Source organism: Leptodactylus fuscus, chromosome 4, assembly GCF_031893055.1.
Source record: "Leptodactylus fuscus isolate aLepFus1 chromosome 4, aLepFus1.hap2, whole genome shotgun sequence".
NCBI lineage: Eukaryota > Metazoa > Chordata > Amphibia > Anura > Leptodactylidae > Leptodactylus > Leptodactylus fuscus.
The window spans coordinates 860,061-883,425 of record NC_134268.1 but is presented as its reverse complement, the minus strand read 5'-3'; the positions used below and the strand labels follow the sequence as shown (position 1 = coordinate 883,425).

Below are 23,365 nucleotides of genomic sequence, written 5' to 3'. Positions count from 1 at the left end.
GCTTGGTACACATCAGTACTGTCCCACCCACCCCTGACCACCCCTGCTGGGTACACATCAGTATTGTCCCACCCACCCCTGACCGCCCCTGCTGGGTACACATCAGTATTGTCCCACCCACCCCTGACCGCCCCTGCTGGGTACACATCAGTATTGTCCCACCCACCCCTAACCGCCCCTGCTTGGTACACATCAGTACTGTCCCACCCACCCCTGCTGGGTACTGTTAGAGTTAAGTCCTCCATCTTTGTATTTTGTGAGCCATCTTGTACTCTTTTACATATAAACTGTATAAGTATGTATTTTTCTGCTTAAGTCAAGGAGGCCCCTTGTTAGACTTTAAGGAATGTGATAATGAACGTTAATGCATAGGTTGCTAATCCTTATCTCTCAAGGGCCTCATTTTGAGAAGATGCAGCTGACTTTGTATATCTCCTATCTCCTTTACATGATGTATGGACACATAACCAACAAAAGTATTAATCTTATGGTATCTGGGCACTCTGTCATATTTTATGGTATATGAAGGTCATTTAGAGTGTGTATAGACACAGAATCTATGGAACGTGTCATCTTATCTCTTTTGCCATGATATATACATATAGACAGTCTGGGATGTTAGCTCACACATAAGTATTTTGAATCCTTCTTTGTTTCATGGGAAAGTCCATCCCAGTGTGAAAAGTTGTAATGAGATGCAGATCATATCAGGCCTCAGCCAATAGTCATGTGCCAGGCTTATCTTATATCTCTATGACCAATCATGGTATACTAATTAGAATAGCCCAGCCAGCTCTTTGTCTGTAATGTATTTAAACTAACTTTTTCTTACAATAAAACCAGAACTCTTTTGATACACTACCATCTTGTGTCTTTAATCAGTTCTCCAGGCCTAAAAGAAAGATGGCTGCAGTCCATCTAGGCCTGTTAATTAATTATCTAATTAGGACCTCTACAACATACGGAGGGATCCATATGTCCCTATCAGTACACATCAGTATTGTCCCACCCGCCCCTGACCGCCCCTGCTGGGTACACATCAGTATTGTCCCACCCACCCCTGACCGCCCCTGCTGGTTACACATCAGTATTGTCCCACCCACCCCTGACCGCCCCTGCTGGGTACACATCAGTATTGTCCCACCCACCCCTGACCGCCCCTGCTGGGTACACATCAGTATTGTCCCACCCACCCCTGACCACCCCTGCAGGGTACACATCAGTACTGTCCCACCCACCCCTGAGCGCCCCTGCTGGGTACACATCAGTATTGTCCCACCCACCCCTGACCGCCCCTGCTGGTTACACATCAGTATTGTCCCACCCACCCCTGACCGCCCCTGCTGGGTACACATCAGTATTGTCCCACCCACCCCTGACCGCCCCTGCTGGGTACACATCAGTATTGTCCCACCCACCCCTGACCGCCCCTGCTGGGTACACATCAGTATTGTCCCATCCACCCCTGACCACCCCTGCTGGGTACACATCAGTATTGTCCCATCCACCCCTGACCACCCCTGCTGGGTACACATCAGTATTGTCCCACCCGCCCCTGACCGCCCCTGCTGGGTACACATCAGTACTGTCCCACCCGCCCCTGACCGCCCCTGCTGGGTACACATCAGTATTGTCCCACCCACCCCTGACCGCCCCTGCTGGTTACACATCAGTATTGTCCCACCCACCCCTGACCGCCCCTGCTGGGTACACATCAGTATTGTCCCACCCACCCCTGACCACCCCTGCAGGGTACACATCAGTACTGTCCCACCCACCCCTGAGCGCCCCTGCTGGGTACACATCAGTATTGTCCCACCCGCCCCTGACCGCCCCTGCTGGGTACACATCAGTATTGTCCCACCCACCCCTGACCACCCCTGCAGGGTACACATCAGTACTGTCCCACCCACCCCTGAGCGCCCCTGCTGGGTACACATCAGTATTGTCCCACCCACCCCTGACCGCCCCTGCTGGTTACACATCAGTATTGTCCCACCCACCCCTGACCGCCCCTGCTGGGTACACATCAGTATTGTCCCACCCACCCCTGACCGCCCCTGCTGGGTACACATCAGTATTGTCCCACCCACCCCTGACCGCCCCTGCTGGGTACACATCAGTATTGTCCCATCCACCCCTGACCACCCCTGCTGGGTACACATCAGTATTGTCCCATCCACCCCTGACCACCCCTGCTGGGTACACATCAGTATTGTCCCACCCGCCCCTGACCGCCCCTGCTGGGTACACATCAGTACTGTCCCACCCGCCCCTGACCGCCCCTGCTGGGTACACATCAGTATTGTCCCACCCACCCCTGACCGCCCCTGCTGGTTACACATCAGTATTGTCCCACCCACCCCTGACCGCCCCTGCTGGGTACACATCAGTATTGTCCCACCCACCCCTGACCGCCCCTGCTGGGTACACATCAGTATTGTCCCACCCACCCCTGACCGCCCCTGCTGGGTACACATCAGTATTGTCCCACCCACCCCTGACCACCCCTGCAGGGTACACATCAGTACTGTCCCACCCACCCCTGAGCGCCCCTGCTGGGTACACATCAGTATTGTCCCACCCACCCCTGACCACCCCTGCTGGGTACACATCAGTACTGTCCCACCCACCCCTGACCGCCCCTGCAGGGTACACATCAGTACTGTCCCACCCACCCCTGAGCGCCCCTGCTGGGTACACATCAGTATTGTCCCACCCACCCCTGACCACCCCTGCTGGGTACACATCAGTACTGTCCCACCCACCCCTGACCGCCCCTGCAGGGTACACATCAGTACTGTCCCACCCACCCCTGACCACCCCTGCTGGGTACACATCAGTACTGTCCCACCCACCCCTGACCACCCCTGCTGGGTACACATCAGTACTGTGCCACCCACCCCTGACCGCCCCTGCTAGGTACACATCAGTACTGTCCCACCCACCCCTGACCGCCCCTGCTGGGTACACATCAGTACTGTCCCACCCACCCCTGACCGCCCCTGCTGGGTACACATCAGTATTGTCCCACCCGCCCCTGACCGCCCCTGCTGGGTACACATCAGTATTGTCCCACTAACCCTGAGCGCCCCCACAGGTTATACATCAGCACTGCGGTTTTGCTTATTCCCTGAATTCAGACTCTCCATTGTGTGGATATACACAGGAGGGACAGCGCCGCCTACAGGCCAAGGAGATAGGACATTTATTCTCTAAACTTTCTATCTCCCTACAGATGGCTGTGCTGGAGATCCAGGCCAACGGGGAGAGGGTCACCGAGGAAAATATCAGCAAGGCCATAAATTCATTGGAGGATGCCAATATGAAGGTGCGGAGACAAGGACCCCCAGTACATGGGGGGTGATATACAGGACAGAGGGCCCCCAGTACATGGGGGGTGGTATACAGTACATAGGGCCCCCAGTACATGGGGGGTGATATACAGGACAGAGGGCCCCCAGTACATGGGGGGTGGTATACAGTACATAGGGCCCCCAGTACATGGGGGGTGATATACAGGACAGAGGGACCCCAGTACATGGGGGGTGGTATACAGGACAGAGGGACCCCAGTACATGGGGGGTGGTATACAGTACATAGGGCCCCCAGTACATGGGGGGTGGTATACAGGACAGAGGGGCCCCAGTACATGGGGGGTGGTATACAGGACAGAGGGGCCCCAGTACATGGGGGGTGGTATACAGGACAGAGGGGCCCCAGTACATGGGGGGTGGTATACAGTACATAGGGCCCCCAGTACATGGGGGGTGGTATACAGGACAGAGGGGCCCCAGTACATGGGGGGTGGTATACAGGACAGAGGGGCCCCAGTACATGGGGGGTGGTATACAGGACAGAGGGGCCCCAGTACATGGGGGGTGGTATACAGGACAGAGGGGCCCCAGTACATGGGGGGTGGTATACAGGACAGAGGGGCCCCAGTACATGGGGGGTGGTATACAGGACAGAGGGGCCCCAGTACATGGGGGGTGGTATACAGGACAGAGGGGCCCCAGTACATGGGGGGTGGTATACAGGACAGAGGGGCCCCAGCACATGGGGGGTGGTATACAGGACAGAGGGGCCCCAGCACATGGGGGGTGGTATACAGGACAGAGGGGCCCCAGCACATGGGGGGTGGTATACAGGACAGAGGGGCCCCAGTACATGGGGGGTGGTATACAGGACAGAGGGGCCCCAGTACATGGGGGGTGGTATACAGGACAGAGGGGCCCCAGTACATGGGGTGTGGTATACAGGACAGAGGGGCCCCAGTACATGGGGGGTGGTATACAGGACAGAGGGGCCCCAGTACATGGGGGGTGGTATACAGGACAGAGGGGCCCCAGTACATGGGGGGTGGTATACAGGACAGAGGGCCCCCAGTACATGGGGGGTGGTATACAGGACAGAGGGGCCCCAGTACATGGGGGGTGGTATACAGGACAGAGGGCCCCCAGTACATGGGGGGTGGTATACAGGACAGAGGGCCCCCAGTACATGGGGGGTGGTATACAGGACAGAGGGCCCCCAGTACATGGGGGGTGGTATACAGGACAGAGGGCCCCCAGTACATGGGGGGTGGTATACAGGACAGAGGGGCCCCAGTACATGGGGGGTGGTATACAGGACAGAGGGGCCTCAGTACATGGGGGGTGGTATACAGGACAGAGGGGCCCCAGTACATGGGGGGTGGTATACAGGACAGAGGGGCCCCAGTACATGGGGGGTGGTATACAGGACAGAGGGGCCCCAGTACATGGGGGGTGGTATACAGGACAGAGGGGCCTCAGTACATGGGGGGTGGTATACAGGACAGAGGGGCCCCAGTACATGGGGGGTGGTATACAGGACAGAGGGGCCCCAGTACATGGGGGGTGGTATACAGGACAGAGGGGCCCCAGTACACAGTCTGTATGTAAGATGTGGCTGTTCACACTGTGTCCTCCTCTTCCAGGAGTTTGTCCTGCAGTGTCTTTCGGCCGCCCCGGAGCAGCGCCCCTCCGCACATAACCTGCTCTTCCATCGGGTGCTGTTTGAGGTTCACTCGCTGAAGCTGCTGTCCGCCCACTGCTTCCTCAACACCCCCTGTGAGGGTCACTCTGCATGTACCCGCCCCTGCGGGGCTTCACTAATACTCCACTCACATCCAGAGCTGCACCCACCTCTCCTCCTTCTTCCCCCCCCCCCCGCAGCTCTGCATTGTAAGAGATGTCGGGCTCACACTGCTACTATGTGTGAATGCAGCTCTGGATGTGACTGGTGTGTAGGAGTGTAACTACAGAATAGTGAATGCAGCTCTGGATGTGACTGGTGTGTAGGAGTGTAACTACAGAATAGTGAATGCAGCTCTGGATGTGACTGATGTGTAGGGGTGTAACTACAGAATAGTGAATGCAGCTCTGGATGTGACTGATGTGTAGTAATGTAACTACAGAATAGTGAATGCAGCTCTGGATGTGACTGATGTGTAGTAGTGTAACTACAGAATAGTGAATGCAGCTCTGGATGTGACTGATGTGTAGTAGTGTAACTACAGAATAGTGAATGCAGCTCTGGATGTGACTGATGTGTGGTAGTGTAACTACAGAATAGTGAATGCAGCTCTGGATGTGACTGATGTGTAGTAGTGTAACTACAGAATAGTGAATGCAGCTCTGGATGTGACTGATGTGTAGTAGTGTAACTACAGAATAGTGAATGCAGCTCTGGATGTGACTGATGTGTAGGACTTAATGTTTCAGCAGAATAGTGAATGCAGCTCTGGATGTGACTGATGTGTAGTAGTGTAACTACAGAATAGTGAATGCAGCTCTGGATGTGACTGATGTGTAGGACTTAATGTTTCAGCAGAATTGTGGCTGCAGCTCTGGATGTGTGCGGAGGATGTGCAGGGTGTAGGTTACCATTGTGCCTGTCCTGTTCTCTCCTCTGCAGACATCATGCAGGACAACCTCCTGGAGGAGAAGACGAAGCTCATCGACCCCCAGGCTGTCATGGCCGCCATACCCAGAAAAGGCCAGTCGCCCGTCCTGTGGAGGTGAGTGCTGGGTATTCTCACAGGGTCACACTGGGGCCCCCTGCTGGTTACACATGTAAGGGGGTGCTCTCTCGGGCCCCTGTGCACTTTGTGTCATTCCGCTGGGTTTCCATTTTGGTGAAACTGCGCAGGGGACGGCTTTGAGATTTAACAGCAAACCCGCGGCCTGTCCACGGTGAAACCATTTTTTTGGCTGGACACCAAGTCCTGAATGTCTGACCTTGTGTCCGGCCAAAAATAACAATTTTCCCGTGGAGAGGCGGCAGGCGGACACCAGAGGTTCACTGTCCAGATTCACCAGGGCTGAGGACGGAAACCTGGCGGACTGACACAGGGCGGCCTCGGGCACAAGTGTGAGCGCCCCCTATGGGGTCAAGGGTTTACTTGATTTCTATATGTGAGAGAATAAGGGCCACAGCTGAATTCTGAGGGGCCCCACTGATGACACCTACATGGGCCTCTACCTCTCACCTCTCCTCTGTGTCTCTCAGGTATTCCCAGGTGTCGTCTATTGAGCTGGACAAGTTCTTGGAAGACGTCAGGTGAGGTCTCAGTGACGACATCTATCTCCCCTAATTTTGAGGCAGGCACCCTGTTTCTTTTAAGGCACCTCCCAGCCTGTCTCTATCAGGGCACCTCCTGACCAGTCTCTATCGGGGCACCTCCCAGCCTGTCTCTATCGGGGCATCTCCCAGCCTGTCTCTATCGGGGCACCTCCCTGCCTGTCTCTATCGGGGCACCTCCCTGCCTGTCTCTATCGGGGCACCTCCCTGCCTGTCTCTATCGGGGCACCTCCCTGCCTGTCTCTATCGGGGCACCTCCCTGCCTGTCTCTATCAGGGCACCTCCTGGCCTGTCTCTATCGGGGCATCTCCCAGCCTGTCTCTATCAGGTCACCTCCCGGCCTGTCTCTATCGGGGCACCTCCCAGCCTGTCTCTATCGGGGCACCTCCCAGCCTGTCTCTATCGGGGCACCTCCCAGCCTGTCTCTATCGGGGCACCTCCCAGCCTGTCTCTATCGGGGCACCTCCCAGCCTGTCTCTATCGGGGCACCTCCCAGCCTGTCTCTATCGGGGCACCTCCCAGCCTGTCTCTATCGGGGCACCTCCCAGCCTGTCTCTATCGGGGCACCTCCCGGCCTGTCTCTTATTGGGGCACCTCCCGGCCTGTCTCTATCGGGGCATCTCCCGGCCTGTCTCTATCGGGGCTCCTCCCGGCCTGTCTCTATCGGGGCATCTCCCGGCCTGTCTCTATCGGGGCTCCTCCCGGCCTGTCTCTATCGGGGCATCTCCCGGCCTGTCTCTATCAGGGCTCCTCCCGGCCTGTCTCTATCGGGGCATCTCCCGGCCTGTCTCTATCGGGGCTCCTCCCGGCCTGTCTCTATCGGGGCACCTCCCAGCCTGTCTCTATCGGGGCACCTCCCAGCCTGTCTCTATCGGGGCACCTCCCAGCCTGTCTCTATCGGGGCATCTCCCGGCCTGTCTCTTATTGGGGCACCTCCCAGCCTGTCTCTATCGGGGCATCTCCCGGCCTGTCTCTATCGGGGTTCCTCCCGGCCTGTCTCTATCGGGGCATCTCCCAGCCTGTCTCTATCAGGTCACCTCCCGGCCTGTCTCTATCAGGTCACCTCCCGGCCTGTCTCTATCAGGTCACCTCCCGGCCTGTCTCTATCAGGGCACGTCTTTTCCCTCTCCCTTCTGTTCATGGCCCTTGTGGTTTTGCAGGAATGGGATCTACCCCCTCATGAATTTCGCCGTCTCTCGTCCTCACGTGTTGCCGCGGACACTATCACAGTCCCAGGAAGACTTACAGGCTACAAAGACCCCGACACCGGAGCCCGTGGAGGTGGAGACCAGGAAGGTGGGTGCACCATGGGAGTGAGTGCAGGATGATGGGAGTGACAGAAAGGCGAGCGGGGAGGGTGACTGTCCATGCAGTATATATGATGCGTCTCATGTCATCACAGGTCATACAGATGCACTGCAGCTTGGAGCGCCGGGATGATAAAGCTCGGATACATGTACGTCATGATCCTATAAATCATTGCACCCTGCATGCTCACTACACTCACTGGTACTAATAGAGCATGCTCACTACACTCACTGGTACTAATAGAGCATGCTCACTACACTCACTGGTACTAATAGAGCATGCTCACTACACTCACTGGTACTAACAGAGCATGCTCACTACGCTCACTGGTACTAATAGAGCATGCTCACTACGCTCACTGGTACTAATAGAGCATGCTCACTACACTCACTGGTACTAATAGAGCATGCTCACTACGCTCACTGGTACTAACAGAGCATGCTCACTACGCTCACCGGTACTAATAGAGCATGCTCACTACACTCACTGGTACTAACAGAGCATGCTCACTACACTCACTGGTACTAATAGAGCATGCTCACTACACTCACTGGTACTAATAGAGCATGCTCACTACACTCACTGGTACTAACAGAGCATGCTCACTACGCTCACTGGTACTAACAGAGCATGCTCACTACGCTCACTGGTACTAATAGAGCATGCTCACTACACTCACTGGTACTAATAGAGCATGCTCACTACGCTCACTGGTACTAACAGAGCATGCTCACTACGCTCACCGGTACTAATAGAGCATGCTCACTACACTCACCGGTACTAACAGAGCATGCTCACTACGCTCACCGGTACTAATAGAGCATGCTCACTACGCTCACTAGTGCTAACAGAGCATGCTCACTACGCTCACTGGTACTAACAGAGCATGCTCATTACGCTCACTGGTACTAACAGAGCATGCTCACTACGCTCACTGGTACTAACAGAGCATGCTCACTACGCTCACTGGTACTAATAGAGCATGCTCACTACACTCACTGGTACTAATAGAGCATGCTCACTACACCCTCACATACTCCATTCTTTGTTTTCTGTACGCTGCCTTTGCGGTAATTCATGCAAGAAAAACGATTTTGTAGATATTTGTCTTCATTAGATTTTTTGGTTCTTTTAGAGGTCAGTGATATAACAAAAATTATTAAAAAATCCAGAGTGGGGGAGGAGAATAGGAGCAGTAGGGATCACTCAACTATGTAGCTCCTCCCATCCACAGATCTATGCCCCTCCCCCTCCTCTGACATTGATTTCTTCTCTTTCTCAGCTCACCTTGTACATAAAGCTGGAAGACAAATTACACCGGCACCTGAGCTGCGACCTCCTGCCCAGTAAGTGTCCTCCATTACTACGTGACACCACTAGGGGAGCTTTCCTAGTGATGTCTAGGTTACATATCCAGTAGCTGTAGCTCATAGATGGGACCTCTGCCTGGTAGCAGTCCTACAATCCTCTGTGCTGCTGTGTACATTCCAGTGATCACAGGTTGGGTGCAGTAAATGTGGTGCACCAGATCCCACCTGCGGACACTGAGGTAGAGGATGATGGCGTCCATGTACAGTGTTGGCCAAAAGTCTTGCCCCCCTGCAGTCCTGTCAGATAATCCTCGCTGTCCCCAGATAATGATTACACAGCACAGACTCTTATATAGTATATAAGTGACACAGGGTATATACAGTATAAGTATCGCCCCCTGCAGTCCTGTCAGATAATCCTCGCTGTCCCCCAGATAATGATTACACAGCACAGACTCTTATATAGTATATAAGTGACACAGGGTATATACAGTATAAGTATCACCCCCTGCAGTCCTGTCAGATAATCCTCGCTGTCCCCCAGATAATGATTACACAGCACAGACTCTTATATAGTATATAAGTGACACAGGGTATATACAGTATAAGTATCGCCCCCTGCAGTCCTGTCAGATAATCCTCGGTGTCCCCCAGATAATGATTACACAGCACAAACTCTTATATAGTATATAAGTGACACAGGGTATATACAGTATAAGTATCGCCCCCTGCAGTCCTGTCAGATAATCCTCGGTGTCCCCCAGATAATGATTACACAGCACAAACTCTTATATAGTATATAAGTGACACAGGGTATATACAGTATAAGTATTGCCCCCTGCAGTCCTGTCAGATAATCCTCGCTGTCCCCAGATAATGATTACACAGCACAGACTCTTATATAGTATATAAGTGACACAGGGTATATACAGTATAAGTATCGCCCCCTGCAGTCCTGTCAGATAATCCCCGCTGTCCCCCAGATAATGATTACACAGCACAGACTCTTATATAGTATATAAGTGACACAGGGTATATACAGTATAAGTATCGCCCCCTGCAGTCCTGTCAGATAATCCTCGCTGTCCCCCAGATAATGATTACACAGCACAAACTCTTTGGTAATATCTTCATTTATTTTGTTTGCAATGAAAAAACACAAAAGAGAATGAAAAAAAAAGTCACATCATTGATCATTTTACACAAAACTCCAGAACTGGTGCGGACAGAAGTATTGGCGCCCTCAGCCTAATACTTGGTAGCACAACCTTTAGACACAATAACTGCGCACAACCGCTTCCGCTAACCAGCAATGAGTTTCTTACAAGGCTCTGCTGGAATCTTAGACCCTTCTTCTTTGGCTCCTGCTCGTGGTCCCCCCTGAGATGTGAAGGGGGCCTTCTCCAAACTGCCACCAAGAGATCTCCCCCCCTCCCCCACAGGTGTTCTATGGGATTCAGGGCTGGACTCATTGCTGCCACTTTACAAGTCTCCAGGGCTTTCTCTCACCACCATTTTCTAGTGCTGACCTGAAGTGTGTTTTGGGTCCTTGTCCTGCTGGAAGAGCCCTGACCTCTGAGGGAGACCCCGCTTTCTCACACTGGGCCCTACATGATGCTGCACAATGTGTTGGTCGTCTTCAGACTTCATAATGCCATGCACACGGTCAAGCAGTCCAGTGCCAGAGGCAGCAAAGCAACCCCAAACCATCAGGGACCTCCGCCATGTCTGACTGTAGGGGGTGTCTTCTTCTCTTTTTTCCTGTAAACTCTATGTTGAGGCCTTCTCCTACTTTTGTCTCCTCTGACCAGAGAACATTCTTCCAGAGAACATTCTTCCAGAACGGTTTTGGCTTTCTCAGGTAAGTTTTGGCAAACTCCAGCCTGGCTTCTGTCTGTGGGTAAGAAGTGGGGTCTTCCTGGGTCTCCTACCATACAGTCCCTTCTCATTCAGACGCTGACGCTGGATAGTACGGGGTGACACTGTTGTACCCTCGGACTGCAGGGCAGCTTGGACTTGTTTGGATGTTAGTCGCGGTTCTTTATCCGCCATCCGCACAATCTTGCGGTGAAATCTCTGGTCAATGTTTCTTTTGCGTCCACATCTAGGGAGGTTAGCCACAGGGCCATGGGCTTTACACTTCTTACTGACACTGCGCACGGTAGACACAGGAACATTCAGGGCTTTGGAGATGGACTTGTAGCCTTGAGATTGCTCAGGCTTCCTCACAATTTTGCTTCTCAAGTCCTCAGACATTTCTTTGGTCTTCTTTCTTTTCTCCATGCTCAATGTGGTCACACAAGGACACAGGACAGAGGTGGAGTCAACTTTAATCCATTTCACCTGGCGTCAAGTGTGATTTAGTTATTGCCACCACCTGTTAGGTGCCTCAGGTAAGTAACAGGTGCTGTTAATTACACAAATTACAGAAGCATCACATGATTTCTCAAACAGTGCCAATACTTTTGTCCACCCCCTTATTTATGTTTGCTGTGGAATTATATCCAATTTGGCTTTTTGACAATTCTTTTTGTGGTTTTCCTATTAAAGACAAATTAAATGAAGAAAATACCAAAGAATTTGTGACTGCAATCATTATCTGGAAGAACACGAGGATTATCTGACAAAACTGCTGGGGGCCAATACTTTTGGCCCACACTGTACATCTGACTTCTTTATCTTTCTCCTTGTGTTGCAGATGAAAGTTCCCAGACCCTCGCCTCGGAGCTCGTGCATTATGGCTTCATCAGTGAGGTGAGTCCTGCAGAGAGTAGCGCCACCATCAGGGACAATCACACAACTGCATCCAAGACTGCTGCAAAACTGCCGAGTCAGCAATTCTAGGTGTGGATTAGATGGGGAGTAGTCAGAGATGTGACAGGCATTGTGGTGTGATGTCACTGTGTGGAGCTGCTCTGAGCCAATCAGAACTCTCCTCTTATGCTCCTCCCTCTCCGGCCCTCTTCTGTGATGACTCAGGTGTTGGTTATACATAGAAGACCACCCATTACCAAAACCCCCCACCCCAGGATGGGACGTTGTCCTGGTGAATCCTCCTCAGTGTGATATCATGTATGGAGGGGGGGGGACAATATCACATAGAGGACACTGGACAATTGGGCGCAGGCTGTAGGACCCTGAGGGCACCTCTAGCCTGGATACAAGATGAGATACAGCAGGACATGGAGGTATATACAGGTATACATGGTGGCCTGTAGATTATGCAGACTTGTAGGTTGGTGACATCCCAACTGGTCCTATAAATGGTGGATTGGTGATAAATCTGGTGACCACATAGGACCACGAACTGTTGGAATTTGGGGGTGAAATGAAGAGACTTGTCTAGTACTCAGTGATCTCTCCCGAAGAGGTACACTACCCAAAAGTAGCCTCTGAGGGCCTTTTAAAGGGCAGCTGGGTGGGAAACACTTTTACACCCTCTTGTGGTAAGTCCCAGTGTCTGACCAAATCACACCTGTCATTGTTTCCATACCTGCACAGACCTGCAGAGGGAGCTGTACAGCAATACATCTGGGGCAGTAGTTTTTTAGTTTTCCTCAGTGAGGGCACCTGTGGCACATCTTTGCAGTAGGAAGCTACATTATGGTTGTTAGTGGCCCTGGGAGCCACATAGTGGTGCTCAGGGGCCACAGATACTGAGAATATATGGTTGTATAGAGAACTAGTGTATACATTGCTGCTACAGACACGCTTGTATTAGACCCCAGAGCTGCACTCACAATTCTGCAGCTCCAGAGCTGACATCCTCCACAATGTGTGGACACTGGCCTGGTGTATAATGGTTGGGTCTGGACAATGGGGCTATCAATCTCTAACACTAGAGCTGCGGCCGGTCATGGAGGGGTTAATAAATCCCGGCCTGGAGTTGTGTAAGTCTTCATTACCCGGAACTCATTGCCTTTGTTTCTTTGGTTTCTTTAGGACGACTGCCAGAAAATGGCGACCTTCCTGGAAGACGCACTACACAAGCATCGCTACCCCCTGAACTGACGGCGCAGCCGCAACCAAACCAGGAAACATTCTGAATGGCACAAAGTTGTCAGGTGACGCACCTGGCGGGAGAGGAGAGGGCTCCGGGGAGAAGTCTGCAGCGAGGTCTGAACTCCGCCCATTCCACTGCTTCTTAACCACAACGCGTTGTAAATCAGGGAGCTCATTCTGTGGTTTACGCTCCCTGTAACATCTGTGCAGAATTACCAGCAGCGAAAGGCGTCTCATCCTCAACGCACCCTACTGCAGAGGAGGAGATGATGGCGGACTCCAACAATGAGTCCTTAGACATGTCTACACGCAGGCCCCAGAAGAGGATGGGCATAGTCCTCCACATGATACCCACCAAGTAGGATAAGGGCCACAAATTATACAACAGACCCCACATGATGTCATACAGTGTCACTAAGACTGGCGGTGGAACATAGGCTGAGGAGTGTACAGCTGGCGGTGGAACATGGACAGAGGAGAGTACAGCTGGCGGTGGAACATGGACAGAGGAGAGTAAGGCTGGCGGTGGGACATAGAGAGAGGAGAGTATGGCTGGCGGTGGAACATGGACAGAGGAGAGTAAGGCTGGTGGCGGAACATAGAGAGAGGAGTGTACAGCTGGCGGCGGAGCATAGAGAGAGGAGAGTAAGGCTGGCGGTGGAACATAGAGAGAGGAGAGTAAGGCTGGCGGTGGAACATAGAGAGAGGAGGTAAGGCTGGCGGTGGAACATAGAGAGAGGAGAGTATGGCTGGTGGTGGAACATGGACAGAGGAGAGTACAGCTGGCGGTGGAACATAGAGAGAGGAGAGTAAGGCTGGCGGTGGAACATAGAGAGAGGAGAGTAAGGCTGGCGGTGGAACATAGAGAGAGGAGAGTAAGGCTGGCGGTGGAACATGGACAGAGGAGAGTAAGGCTGGCGGTGGAACATGGACAGAGGAGAGTAAGGCTGGCGGTGGAACATAGAGAGAGGAGAGTAAGGCTGGTGGCGGAACATAGGCTGAGGAGCGTAAGGCTGGCGGTGGAACATAGAGAGAGGAGAGTACAGCAGGCGGTGGAACATAGACAGAGGAGAGTAAGGCTGGCGGTGGAATATACAGTACGGTGAGGAGAGTACGGCTGGCGGTGGAATATACAGTACGGTGAGGAGAGTACGGCTGGCGGTGGAATATACAGTACGGTGAGGAGAGTACGGCTGGCGGCGGAACATAACATGAATGTTAGAATGAGAAAACAATGGAAGGATTGTGTTGTCTGAGGACCAAGCCTCCACCATTGTCGCATCCGATGCCTGAACCACCACAATGTTCCATCAAACTGAATCTTGCCCGCACCCACCACGATGACACAAAGAGGAGGACAGAAGACATGTCCAGATGTCTGTGCTGCTGATCTGTCACACTCACATAGTAATTTGCACCCTGTTCCTGGTGAGGGCGCCGCTCTATATAGCCCTGGCCTGACACTGGGGTCCTCAGGGGTCCTTTACCATATAGCACATTTATTATCCCAAAACCTCCTGATAAGTGTCAGGTCACAAACCCCTCACCATGTCCATTATTACTTACAGCTGTGATCCAATCTGCTCGCACAGCTGGGGACTTGTTACAGTGTATCAGTGCAGGCTCCTCTGTGAACTACACACAAGCAGAAGCACAAATCTCTCCCAGCCCTGCACTGATACACTGTAACAACCCTGCGCTGTGCACACAGGTCCTGAAATAGTCCGAAAATAATAAAGTCTAAAATGTGATGAGTGTTCAGTCTTTATGTAGAGAATCCTCCCGATACACTGACACGACACCCCACAGGGAGGAGAAATAACATCCTGGAAACACAACATCTCCTGAAACATGGCCGCCATCTGCATCTCCCTTCCTCTTGCAGTGAGCTCCCCCCTAGTGGTGACTGTATAATCTGTATGTAATGAGCTCCCTCTAGTGGTGACAGTATAACCTGTATGTAGTGAGCTCCTCCTAGTGGTGACTGTATAATCTGTATGTAGTGAGCTCCCCCTAGTGGTGGCTGTATAATCTGTATGTAGTGAGCTCCCTCTAGTGGTGACTGTATAATCTGTATGTAGTGAGCTCCTCCTAGTGGTGACTGTATAATCTGTATGTAGTGAGCTCCTCCTAGTGGTGACTGTATAATCTGTATGTAGTGAGCTCCTCCTAGTGGTGACTGTATAATCTGTATGTAGTGAGCTCCCCCTAGTGGTGACTGTATAATCTGTATGTAATGAGCTCCCTCTAGTGGTGACAGTATAACCTGTATGTAGTGAGCTCCTCCTAGTGGTGACTGTATAATCTGTATGTAGTGAGCTCCCCCCTAGTGGTGACTGTATAATCTGTATGTAATGAGCTCCCTCTAGTGGTGACAGTATAACCTGTATGTAGTGAGCTCCTCCTAGTGGTGACTGTATAATCTGTATGTAGTGAGCTCCCTCTAGTGGTGACTGTATAATCTGTATGTAGTGAGCTCCCCCTAGTGGTGACTGTATAATCTGTATATAGTGAGCTCCCCCTAGTGGTGACTGTATAATCTGTATGTAGTGAGCTCCCCCTAGTGGTGACTGAATAATCTGTATGTAGTGAGCTCCCCCTAGTGGTGACTGTATAATCTATGTGTAGTGAGCTCCCTCTAGTGGTGATTGTATAATCTGTATGTAGTGAGCTCCCTCTAGTGGTGACTGTATAATCTGTATGTAGTGAGCTCCTCCTAGTGGTGACTGTATAATCTGTATGTAGTGAGCTCCCTCTAGTGGTGACTGTATAATCTGTATGTAGTGAGCTCCTCCTAGTGGTGACTGTATAATCTGTATGTAGTGAGCTCCCCCTAGTGGTGACTGTATAATCTGTATGTAATGAGCTCCCTCTAGTGGTGACAGTATAACCTGTATGTAGTGAGCTCCTCCTAGTGTTGACTGTATAATCTGTATGTAGTGAGCTCCCCCCTAGTGGTGACTGTATAATCTGTATGTAATGAGCTCCCTCTAGTGGTGACAGTATAACCTGTATGTAGTGAGCTCCTCCTAGTGGTGACTGTATAATCTGTATGTAGTGAGCTCCCTCTAGTGGTGACTGTATAATCTGTATGTAGTGAGCTCCCCCTAGTGGTGACTGTATAATCTGTATGTAGTGAGCTCCCCCTAGTGGTGACTGTATATACTGTATGTAGTGAGCTCCTCCTAGTGGTGACTGTATAATCTGTATGTAGTGAGCTCCCCCTAGTGGTGACTGTATAATCTGTATGTAGTGAGCTCCCCCTAGTGGTGACTGTATATACTGTATGTAGTGAGCTCCTCCTAGTGGTGACTGTATAATCTGTATGTAGTGAGCTCCCTCTAGTGGTGACTGTATAATCTGTATGTAGTGAGCTCCCCCTAGTGGTGACTGTATAATCTGTATGTAGTGAGCTCCTCCTAGTGGTGACTGTATAATCTGTATGTAGTGAGCTCCTCCTAGTGGTGACTGTATAATCTGTATGTAGTGAGCTCCCCCTAGTGGTGACTGTATAATCTGTATGTAGTGAGCTCCCTCTAGTGGTGACTGTATAATCTGTATGTAGTGAGCTCCCTCTAGTGGTGACTGTATAATCTGTATGTAGTGAGCTCCTCCTAGTGGTGACTGTATAATCTGTATGTAGTGAGCTCCCCCCTAGTGGTGACTGTATAATCTATATGTAGTGAGCTCCTCCTAGTGGTGACTGTATAATCTGTATGTAGTGAGCTCCCCCCTAGTGGTGGCTGTATAATCTGTATGTAGTGAGCTCCCCGTAGTGGTGACTGTATAATCTGTATGTAGTGAGCTCCCTCTAGTGGTGACTGTATAATCTGTATGTAGTGAGCTCCCTCTAGTGGTGACTGTATAATCTGTATGTAGTGAGCTCCCTCTAGTGGTGACTGTATAATCTGTATGTAGTGAGCTCCTCCTAGTGGTGACTGTATAATCTGTATGTAGTGAGCTCCTCCTAGTGGTGACTGTATAATCTGTATGTAGTGAGCTCCCCCCTAGTGGTGACTGTATAATCTGTATGTAGTGAGCTCCCCCTAGTGGTGACTGTATAATCTGTATGTAGTGAGCTCCTCCTAGTGGTGACTGTATAATCTGTATGTAGTGAGCTCCTCCTAGTGGTGACTGTATAATCTGTATGTAGTGAGCTCCTCCTAGTGCTGTCTGTATAATCTGTATGTAGTGAGCTCCTCCTAGTGGTGACTGTATAATCTGTATGTAGTGAGCTCCCCCCTAGTGGTGACTGTATAATCTATATGTAGTGAGCTCCTCCTAGTGGTGACTGTATAATCTGTATGTAGTGAGCTCCCCCCTAGTGGTGGCTGTATAATCTGTATGTAGTGAGCTCCCCCTAGTGGTGGCTGTATAATCTGTATGTAGTGAGCTCCCCCTAGTGGTGACTGTATAATCTGTATGTAGTGAGCTCCCTCTAGTGGTGACTGTATAATCTGTATGTAGTGAGCTCCCCCTAGTGGTGACTGTATAATCTGTATGTAGTGAGCTCCCCCCTAGTGGTGACTGTATAATCTGTATGTAGTGAGCTCCCCCTAGTGGTGACTGTATAATCTGTATGTAGTGAGCTCCCTCTAGTGGTGACTGTATAATCTGTATGTAGTGAGCTCCTCCTAGTGGTGACTGTATAATCTGTATGTAGTGAGCTCCTCCTAGTGGTGACTGTATAATCTGTATGTAGTGAGCACCCCCTAGTGGTGACTGTATAATCTGTATGTAGTGAGCTCCCCCCTAGTGGTGACTGTATAATCTGTATGTAGTGAGCTCCTCCTAGTGGTGACTGTATAATCTGTATGTAGTGAGCGCCCCCTAGTGGTGACTGTATAATCTGTATGTAGTGAGCTCCCTCTAGTGGTGACTGTATAATCTGTATGTAGTGAGCTCCCTCTAGTGGTGACTGTATAATCTGTATGTAGTGAGCTCCTCCTAGTGGTGACTGTATAATCTGTATGTAGTGAGTTCCCTCTAGTGGTGACTGTATAATCTGTATGTAGTGAGCTCCCCCCTAGTGGTGACTGTATAATCTGTATGTAGTGAGCTCCCCCTAGTGGTGACTGTATAATCTGTATGTAGTGAGCTCCTCCTAGTGGTGACTGTATTATCTGTATGTAGTGAGCTCCCTCTAGTGGTGACTGTATAATCTGTATGTAGTGAGCTCCCTCTAGTGGTGACTGTATAATCTGTATGTAGTGAGCTCCTCCTAGTGGTGACTGTATAATCTGTATGTAGTGAGCTCCTCCTAGTGGTGACTGTATAATCTGTATGTAGTGAGACCCTGCTATGTCTGGTGACAGCTGAGAGAAGACAGAGCAGATACTTTATATTATCATGTGTTGCTCCCGTGTTACTCCTCTCACATCCAGAGCTGCTATTACATTTTTTATTTGGCACTGGAAATTTACAGGGTTATCTCTGCTTCAGAGCCCTATGACCAGACAACACCATAATCTGGTAGGAAGCCTACAGGGGGCAGTACTAAGAGCCAGATGTCTGTAGTACCAGGGTTATCAGGAGGCTAACAGAACTGTGACTGCAGCTTTAGATGTGACTAGAGAAAAAGACATGCAGTACCGTGTTTCCCCGATAGTAAGACACCCCTGATAGTAAGACGTAGCCGGGGTTTTAGGGAGGTCGGCTAATGTAAGACATACCCCGAAAGTACGACGTAGTGGTACTTTCAGGGTAAAAAGAATGTAAGACACTGTCTTACTTTCGGGGGGATGTTACTACTGTATCGGGGAAACACGGGGCTCCGCTGTGCTGTGAGAGCCGGGGGGAACTCCCCGGAGAGGGAGGGGGCGCTCCCCCCGGCTCTCACAGCACAGCGTTGTGAAGAAGGACTTTGCCGGCGGCCGCTTATCCCCCCGCGTGCCAGCCGCTTCTATTCATTTCAATGGCACACTTCCATTGAAATGAATGGAAGCGCTCGGCACGCGAGGAGTTAAAGGGATTCTTCCATTAAAAGAAGTTCTTTCCTCAGACCACGTCGGAATAGCCTTAAAAAAGGCTATTCGTCTCCTACCTGTTGCCATAGACAGCGCCGCCTTCTTCCTCAGCTGCGTCCGCCCCGTCTATGTCCCCGTCGGGCCTCATGGATGACGCATGCGCAGTCTAACAGGCTCTCGCAGCCAGAGACGACTGCGCATGCGTCATCCATGAGGCCCAAAGAAGAGACAGACGGGGCGGACGCAGCTGAGGAAGAAGGCGGCGCTGGCTATGGCAACAGGTAGGAGACGAATAGCCTTTTTTAAGGCTATTCCGACGTGGTCAGAGGAAAGAACTTCTTTTCATGGTAGAATCCCGTTAAGCGGCGGCCGCCGGCAAAAGTTACAATTGAAGTTAGAGATGAACGAATACTATTTGAATAGCACGCTCCCATTGCAATGTATGGAAGCGGCAGGCAGACTTTGCCGGCGGCCGCCGCTTAACTCCTCGCATGCCGCCTCTTCAATCCATATGATTGATGATGATGATGATGATAATGGGGGGGGGGGGGGGGGAGAGGGTGGTTGGTTTTCCCAATATAAGACATACCCCAAAAGTAAGATATAGTGGGACTTTTGGGGGGTAAAAAGAATGTAAGACACTGTCTTACTTTCGGGGAAACACGGTATAAGTAGAATGTTGTTTGCAATTCTGGGTGTGAATGGAGTAGAGAGACTATGTGATAGAACAGCCACAGTGTTACAACATCTCTAGATGTAACTGGAGTATAAAATATCATGTAAAGGAAGAGTGTGAGTGCAGCTTTAGATGTGACTAGAGTATAAACCTTGATCTATAGAGATTTGTCTAGTGATATGTTGAGTGAATGGAACCCAGAAGTGAGGCTGGTCAGCAGGGGGTCGGGGTGGTGAAATATCTGACGCTCCCTATTATTAGTAAGTGGTGACAGCAGGATGAGTGCTCCGAATACCCCGAACCCTCCACACGCAATGAGGCAGGAGGCCCTCCGAAATACACATCCAGCAGCCGCAGCAAGGTCACCCTCCGACCAGAGAGAGTGCGGGGTGTGAGCCCAGAGAAGGCGGATACACAGATATCATATGATGGGGCTGATATGACCGGAATCCATCGCTGCTGTATGAGGTCAGGACTGAGGCGGGTCCCGTCATCCACTGTTTGCTCACAGCCTGGGGGTTGGGGTGCTTACAATGGAGGGCGTCTTGTGGGTACACAAGGGTTAACAGGTCTTATGAGAACGGCTTCACCCACTGGCGCGGTGGTGACTTCCTGGATCCTTCAATTCCTCACATTGTCTGTAGGCGGCGCCGGCTTCATCCCGGAGGATTCTGAGTCATATTTGTTCCAGAAATGTCTTGAAAACAAAAGGAAGAGCCAAAAAAAAAAAATCCTCATAAGACGCGTCCGCACCCGAAAACAGGCAAAATATTCTGAGACATATCAAAGAAGCCTATAGATACCGTACAGAATACGTCTGCTCCATAGAGCCTATACATACCGTACAGGATACGTCTGCTCCATAGAGCCTATAGATACCGTACAGGATACGTCTGCTCCATAGAGCCTATAGATACCGTACAGGATACGTCTGCTCCATAGAGCCTATAGATACCGTACAGGATACGTCTGCTCCATAGAGCCTATAGATACCGTACAGGATACGTCTGCTCCATAGAGCCTATAGATACCGTACGGGATACGTCTGCTCCATAGAGCCTATAGATACCGTACGGGATACGTCTGCTCCATAGAGCCTATAGATACCGTACGGGATACGTCTGCTCCATAGAGCCTATAGATACCGTACAGGATACGTCTGCTCCATAGAGCCTATAGATACCGTACAGGATACGTCTGCTCCATAGAGCCTATACATACCGTACAGAATACGTCTGCTCCATAGAGCCTATAGATACCGTACGGGATACGTCTGCTCCATAGAGCCTATAGATACCGTACAGGATACGTCTGCTCCATAGAGCCTATAGATACCGTACAGAATACGTCTGCTCCATAGAGCCTATAGATACGGTACAGTATACGTCTGCTCCATAGAGCCTATAGATACCGTACAGGATACGTCTGCTCCATAGAGCCTATAGATACCGTACAGGATACGTCTGCTCCATAGAGCCTATAGATACCGTACGGGATACGTCTGCTCCATAGAGCCTATAGATACCGTATAGGATACGTCTGCTCCATAGAGCCTATAGATACCGTACAGGATACGTCTGCTCCATAGAGCCTATAGATACCGTACAGGATACGTCTGCTCCATAGAGCCTATAGATACCGTACAGGATACGTCTGCTCCATAGAGCCTATAGATACCGTACAGGATACGTCTGCTCCATAGAGCCTATAGATACCGTACAGGATACGTCTGCTCCATAGAGCCTATAGATACCGTACAGGATACGTCTGCTCCATAGAAGCCTATAGAACCTGTACAGAATACGTCTGCTCCATAGAGCCTATAGATACCGTACAGGATACGTCTGCTCCATAGAGCCTATAGATACCGTACAGGATACGTCTGCTCCATAGAGCCTATACATACCGTACAGGATACGTCTGCTCCATAGAGCCTATAGATACCGTACAGGATACGTCTGCTCCATAGAGCCTATAGATACCGTACAGGATACATCTGCTCCATAGAGCCTATAGATACCGTATAGGATACGTCTGCTCCATAGAGCCTATAGATACCGTACAGGATACGTCTGCTCCATAGAGCCTATAGATACCGTACAGGATACGTCTGCTCCATTAGAAGCCTATAGATACCGTACAGGATACGTCTGCTCCATAGAGCCTATAGATACCGTACAGGATACGTCTGCTCCATAGAGCCTATACATACCGTACAGGATACGTCTGCTCCATTAGAAGCCTATAGATACCGTACAGGATACGTCTGCTCCATAGAGCCTATAGATACCGTACAGGATACGTCTGCTCCATAGAGCCTATAGATACCGTACAGGATACGTCTGCTCCATAGAGCCTATAGATACCGTACAGGATACGTCTGCTCCATAGAGCCTATACATACCGTACAGGATACGTCTGCTCCATTAGAAGCCTATAGATACCGTATAGGATACGTCTGCTCCATAGAAGCCTATAGAACCTGTACAGAATACGTCTGCTCCATAGAGCCTATAGATACCGTACAGGATACATCTGCTCCATAGAGCCTATAGATACCGTATAGGATACGTCTGCTCCATAGAGCCTATAGATACCGTACAGGATACATCTGCTCCATAGAGCCTATACATACCGTACAGGATACGTCTGCTCCATAGAGCCTATAGATACCGTACAGAATACGTCTGCTCCATAGAGCCTATACATACCGTACAGGATACGTCTGCTCCATAGAAACCTATAGATACCGTACAGGATACGTCTGCTCCATAGAGCCTATAGATACCGTACAGGATACGTCTGCTCCATAGAGCCTATACATACCGTACAGGATACGTCTGCTCCATAGAGCCTATACATACCGTACAGGATACGTCTGCTCCATAGAGCCTATAGATACCGTACAGGATACGTCTGCTCCATAGAGCCTATAGATACCGTACAGGATACGTCTGCTCCATAGAGCCTATACATACCGTACAGGATACGTCTGCTCCATAGAGCCTATAGATACCGTACAGGATACATCTGCTCCATAGAAACCTATAGATACCTTACAGGGTACGTCTGCTCCATAGAGCCTATAGGATAGTCTATAGCAGCCTACAGATACCATATAGGATATGTCTGTTCCATAGAGGCCTATAGATACCATACTGAATAAATCTGCTCCAAAGAAGCCTATAGATGCCATACAGGATATGTTTGGCCCATAGAATCCTATAGATATTGAATAGTATATGTATGCCTTAAAGAAGCCTATGGATACTGTTCAGGTTACATCTGCGTCATGCAAACCTATAGATACTATATAGGATACGTCTGCTCCATGTAAACCTACAGATACCGAACATAATATGTACGCTCCCAGAAGCCTATAGCTAATGAATAAGATACATCTACCCCATAGAATCCTATAGATAGAAGATAGATAGAAGAAGAGGCCACTGTGGAGATCGCTGCCCAATATGTGTCCAGCTGTCACCAAATAAGAG

The 23,365-nt window shown here is 50.6% G+C and overlaps 1 protein-coding gene across 2 annotated transcripts in view; it reads left to right on the top strand.

The window, feature by feature from the left end:
• Positions 1-15,007, top strand: part of NRBP2 (nuclear receptor binding protein 2) — an 86,438-nt gene extending 71,431 nt beyond the window's left edge. For both annotated transcript variants that reach the window (XM_075269955.1, XM_075269956.1), the window contains exons 11-19: positions 3,239-3,331; positions 4,961-5,093; positions 5,941-6,043; positions 6,535-6,585; positions 7,767-7,902; positions 8,009-8,062; positions 9,197-9,260; positions 11,923-11,978; positions 13,167-15,007. In XM_075269955.1, coding sequence (XP_075126056.1) covers positions 3,239-3,331; positions 4,961-5,093; positions 5,941-6,043; positions 6,535-6,585; positions 7,767-7,902; positions 8,009-8,062; positions 9,197-9,260; positions 11,923-11,978; positions 13,167-13,235 — 759 coding nt within the window. In that variant the 3' untranslated portion in view covers positions 13,236-15,007. The remainder of the gene's footprint in view (positions 1-3,238; positions 3,332-4,960; positions 5,094-5,940; positions 6,044-6,534; positions 6,586-7,766; positions 7,903-8,008; positions 8,063-9,196; positions 9,261-11,922; positions 11,979-13,166) is intronic.
• Positions 15,008-23,365: the final 8,358 nt, after the last annotated feature.